We start from the raw sequence: 5,726 nt of genomic DNA, 5'->3' as shown, positions 1-5,726 counted from the left end.
GCTGAGTGCAAGATAGAGCCCTAAGTGTAAGGACTTTGGCCAAGTCTTTTGTTACGAGGTTAATTGGGATAAGGATGTTCAGAGTTTTATAAACTACTTTGAAATCAGATATAAACGCATATATTTGTGTAAAATACCACCTTCTTTACAGCTCCCAGCTCCGGAAAAGATAAGAAAAACATCAGGGTCTCACTTCATTAAAAGTTAATCAGTGCATCTCTTAAGCAAGATTGGATTTTGATTATGTATGGAGTACATACTTTTACAATCAAAGTCAGGAAAGAAAACATGTACACACCCACATTATACAGCAAATGAAGTGTGCATTACTTCAAAAAGCATGCCACATCTGCTGACCATCACCTGATCCTTAACAAACTCCAGCACCACCACCTGTTCTCTTTTCTTATCATTCATTATTCATACTTCACATCTCCAGGCCTTGCAGTATGTGCAGCACTGTTTATCCCATATCTCGTTTTTAGCATTCTGCTTGGATTCATACAGTGATGTGGAACACAATCTAGAAAACTAAACATAGGCTACATGTACAGATACATATACAAAACATAACAGTTTTCACAAGGAAAACTTTGTTTTTCATTTTCAACCAAATTGCTACAGTAATTCTTTTTAAGAGTGGGGTATGCAAACTGAGTGTTTCACATTTCACATATTTGGCAAAATCTGAACAAGAGAACACATGATTCTAATTTATCTGGAGGGTGACTGATCTGAAAATCTAAGGAATGGCTTTCAAATGGTCTCCTATTTCATGAAAAATACAATCTAAACTATTATACTGCAAATAAACACATTATCTTTTAAAGCTGCACTCATGCCTGCTCATGAATATTTTTTATAATCAACAATGGGTTGTGTAATAGTAGCGATGAACCCACAGAGAATTATTAGCAGACTCTCCCTTCTATAACCTTTTAAGGTCAAAGTTGTGTTTAGAGCTTTCTCCTCTTCCCTCAAGTGGCCAATTAAACCATTTAATACTGCTTTAAGTCCACATGCAAAACTCGTTCTCATACCTATCTACTCACTTGATGGATAAACGGTCATAGAAACTTGGGAAGAAACAAATATTTAGTTTCATTACAATTAGCAAAGTAAAGGCTAGAAAAGGCTACTTTGGAGTTTAAGTCCTGGACACAGCTTCAATAAAAGAAACTATCGCTATGAACAGCTGCAGGCAAACTAAAAGTGCTGTGATAAATGTTTACTTACAGAAAGCTTTGCATGCAAATATACATGTTATTCATTTGAATAATGAAATAAGAGTAGCTTGTCTTAGTAAATCTCCAGTTTTCAGTTTGCTTTTTTATGTCATCTGTTTCTTGTCAAGCTGAAAGACATGCTGGAAGCTATCTGGCCATCACTGGCAGGAATGATCAGAATCATCATGCGGGAGATGAGAAAACATAAGGTTTGACCACTGTTTTAGATGCAGGCTGAAATCACACCACCTGGCTCGGAGCAACATAACACTGCCTGCATCCATTCACACACACAAAGCAGTCTAAATTATTGACTACAGTGGTTCCCATTGTTAGGAGTAATGCCAGCAGGTTTGCTGTTAAGAAATTACTGTTCGCCAAACATTCTCCTTTTTGTCAATAAAGCCATGTCAGTATTTCCAGCAAAAGCAAAGAATCTCCAGAGCAGGTTAGGTAGAATAATGTGGTGACACAGAAAGGGATCTTTCTGGAAACAATGTCAAAGCAAAAATGCTCTGTTTGAAGCATACTGATGCCTGTAGCCGCTGCCACCACAACTTTGACAAAGAAAATTAATGGCTTGATGGACGGACAACAGATATTTTGAGAAGATCCATCTTCATTTCAAAGAGCAGGCAGTATATTCATCCTGAAGTCTTCACTTGACCACTTTTCAGAGTCTTTCAAATGACAGACAAAATAAGAGAGAAGGGCTATGTACTTTGATTACTATGTAAAAGATGGACTCACATAAAATATCCAAAATATAGTATTTTTATTTAATGATTTAATGATTTTGATCATTTCTGCTTATCCGTCCAAATCTGTTCCCTTAGTCCTGATTCCTGATCAATGTTCTGTGTGGAAAAAAGGCTTCTAAGCCTGCCTGCATGGTGCTAATGTTATTATAACATAGGATATTTACCCTCAACGTGCTCAGTTGGGAAGCAGTGGCAATGCAAAGAGTGTCAAATGCGGCGTTCGTGGAATTTAAGCACATTTTGCATAGAAAGATATGTCAGTAAAATTATAAGTGTACTTTCATTTGGAACCAGTTTTCAACTAATCCAGTTCTCAATTTCCATCCCTAATTAAAACGTTTCAATACTGAGGAAAGAGAATGACTTTCTGTTTGTTTTTTCAAATGAAAAGCTTGGCTGCTTGAAAAGAGGAATAGGATCTTTTAAAGCCTGTGAAATATTTGCCATGGACTCTGGATGTCAAACTGCACATTAGTATTAAATTCAACTTATGGTCAACATCTTTCACCCCTGTGTCATCTATCCTTTCTTTCTTTTATGTATTAGGTTATAAAGCAAAAAATACAGTGCTGATAAAAGTGAATAATGTCTTCATCTTTATACCTTTAGAAAAACCTTCACCATGCAGTAGTTACAAATTAAGCCCACAGGGTAATTACGGTATTTGTATGTTTTCTTGTTGTTACATGCCTAAGGCAGGTACCCGAAATCCAGGTGGCACCCCACGCTCCCTCTGCCTCATCTCTCAAAATCTCTTTTCCATGGTCTAATAAGTGCTTACGAAACTTTGTCATCTAGTCTAGGAGCCACATGAGAAGAATCTAATACACTGAAATGACTGCAGTGACTGTTGGAGTTTAGGCAATCTGTCTTCAAGAGAGCGTGAAAATGTGTTTTGGAAATTAAATTATTCATCCTGTCCCATTACACCACACCCACCAGGTGCTGTTAAAAAAAAAAAAAAGTAAAAAACTGCAGCTGCTGTTTGACCCAACAAACCTCAAAACAATAGGCTCTCCATTTAAACCAGATATTTAAAACCAGAGTACCACGGGATGGAGAGAGTAAGCAGAGACGAAACTAGAAGAGGAAGAGGAGGTTTGCGAGCAGGGTGGTGGGAGGAGTTGAAGCAGATACGTGAAAGAGAGAAGGAGAGAGGGAAGAGCCGAAGGAAGGAGTTCAACTGAGGACGCTGTCCTCAAAACACCCTGCTGCTTCTACGAATTTATTGCCTTGGAAAAAATACAAAAGTGCACTCACACAAGCAGACACGCATTCTTGCACATATGCATTCACACACACATTCATGACATGCAAATTCAAACACCCACATAAACAGAAACTGATGAATTACAGGGCAAAAGAGAGAGAAGTTTAACAGTAGAAAAGAACTAGGGCAAGACGAGAGATAGATATCTGCGAACGTCAACAAATTTGTTGGCAAATACACAGTATATTTTATGATTATTACAAAACCATGAATACATGCATTTTAGCATGGGTGGTCCAAGTTGGTATCAAACCAGTTACCTTGGCATTCTTAACTGCCACGCTCTACTCCTTTCTGCTAATACACACTTTTCTCATTTTCTTTCCAGTTGGCCTCACTATGGAGCCATTTCCTGGTGGCGTTGCCAGAGACACACGGTCATTTCCTGGAGTTCCTTCCCCTGTCAGCTCAGCTTTCTAGAGGCTTAGCTACCGACAAACAAAGAAAACAGATCGCTGACACATCCTGTAGCACAGCAGACCAGACTGGACCCAACTAAACTAAACTGCACCTGGGCTTGCTAGAATAAGCCCAATTTTTGAAAATTCTGTAAAAAGGCAGATACAGCAACGACACAGAAATGCTCCACACCATGAAAGCCAGGGGAAACAGGCCTACCTAAACTAAACTGGATCAAGACCAGACACAACCTTGAAGCACAAACTATGAGATTGTGCAGTAAAGAATCCTCATGCAAAGTCTCTCTTTCATGGTCTAAATCATTTAGTGCTTGCAAAACTTTATTTCGTAGCCTTGCAGCCTTATAAGAAGAATCTAATACACTGAAATAATTGCAGTAACCGTTGTGGCTGCTGAGTTTAACCAATCTGTCTACAAGACAGCTGAGTGAAATTATTTATCCTGCCTTAATACAGTACACCCAACAGGTGTTGGTAAAAAAAAAAAAATGAATGGAACATTTTGCAGCTGCTGTTTGACCCAACAAGCCTCACAACACTAAGCTTTTATTGGGTTGTCACTTTTAGATCCGCTGCCCAGGCTTTTTCCTCTTCATGTGGAATTCAAATCACATATAAAAACACTACACACCGCAGGTCAGTAACATACCGTGTGACACACACACACAACATAAAGTGGCGCAGTAAGGGGGCTCCAGTTACCAGAGCAAACAGACATCCTGGTGGCCCTGTGGGTGTCCTGGTATCTCAGCAGGTGAACCGTCTATTTGTAACTGGCAACTGTTTTATTAGCAAGTCATAACCTCATTCACATGATGATTCATATAATGTTCTCGTAATCCAAATTAAACTGAGGAGGAAAGCTTAAGAAATCATTGAGAGGTAAGAAGAAGACAAATAATCCCTGTCTTAAGTATAACAAACATTAAAAACATGAATTCCATTAACTGGCTCAAGAGGACTTCAGTGTAAATCAATAACAGATCAAAGGTTACTTAACAATTATCCTTCGTAGCAGATTGTTGTAAGAATATGTGCACTCCAAGTAAACTGTATGGTCCTTTATTTACTACAGTTTGTTTTTTTTTATTCCAAGGAGGTCTTAGAATAGCTGTTCACAGTTTTATATATGGGTAACCTCAACCAACCTCAAACTGCAGAAGAGATCTTGTGTACCGCTGACTGACAAATAAGACACATGAAAATAAAAACAGAACACTCACTGGCAGCTTTGATGAAGCTTCTCTGGTACTGGTATGTCATGAGTGGTGCAGGCAGCATTCTGGAAACACAAGAAACAGAGATGTCAGGTGCAAAATGTTCACGGTTGGGCGCTTTGTGAAAATCAATAAATGTGAATAGTTTTAGAGGATGTCTTTTTTTACTCTGCCACGCCAGTTTGCACAACTGGACGCCAGTTTAATCGCTGCAGCCTGAGGAGTATAATGGCTCCTGCTGGTTCTCAAGGAGGCCTGTGTATGTGCGGCATGTGTGTGTGTGTGTGGCTGTGAGTGTGAGGACAGTTGGTATTAAGCCGTCCATTTATTTGCCAACAAAGTGCATGTATGTGCATGAATGTGTCTATATGTGAACCCTTGTACAGTACAGCAAATTGAGCACAGCTAAAACACCACTCGGCTCTTTCCCTTCACGTGTTTCTCCTTCCACTAAGCTGCATATTCGTGGGCCCCCCACAGTCCTGAGCCTTCCCTCATTAACAATTTAGGAGCATCTCAACTCTTGAGGAAGTAATCTGCTGTTATATAGTGGCCAGCAGGTAAGACTGGGCTTGCACTATGAATGTATGATTTTGTGCAACTGTGTAGGGGAGAAACCCCTCCATAGGTAAATGAAATTTTATAAAACGAATAAAACAGGCTTAACAAGCAAATACAGCAAATGTTGTATGAATAAACAGGAACATTAACAATGTAGAGAGTTAATCCAGCCCAGAGGTCTGTTTTATGCAGGAGGCAGAGTCTGAAAGCAGCAATATGCATTTATTCGATAGTAAAGAGCATTTTTCATTTTGTAATGAGAGGAATAATAG

At 39.1% G+C, this 5,726-nt stretch overlaps 1 protein-coding gene across 1 annotated transcript in view; it reads right to left on the bottom strand.

The window, feature by feature from the left end:
* Nucleotides 1–5,726, bottom strand: part of LOC118331751 (rho GTPase-activating protein 26-like) — a 72,376-nt gene that overhangs the window by 7,428 nt on the left and 59,222 nt on the right. Inside the window, exon 18 of the mRNA XM_035666822.1 lies at nucleotides 4,900–4,958. Coding sequence (XP_035522715.1) covers nucleotides 4,900–4,958 — 59 coding nt within the window. The remainder of the gene's footprint in view (nucleotides 1–4,899; nucleotides 4,959–5,726) is intronic.

This window comes from Morone saxatilis, unplaced genomic scaffold (assembly GCF_004916995.1).
Source record: "Morone saxatilis isolate NCDOM2014 unplaced genomic scaffold, NCSU_SB_2.0 Contig20, whole genome shotgun sequence".
Taxonomy (NCBI): Eukaryota; Metazoa; Chordata; class Actinopteri; family Moronidae; genus Morone; species Morone saxatilis.
The sequence above is the reverse complement of the archived record's forward strand: the minus strand, read 5'-3'. Positions and strand labels throughout refer to the sequence as shown.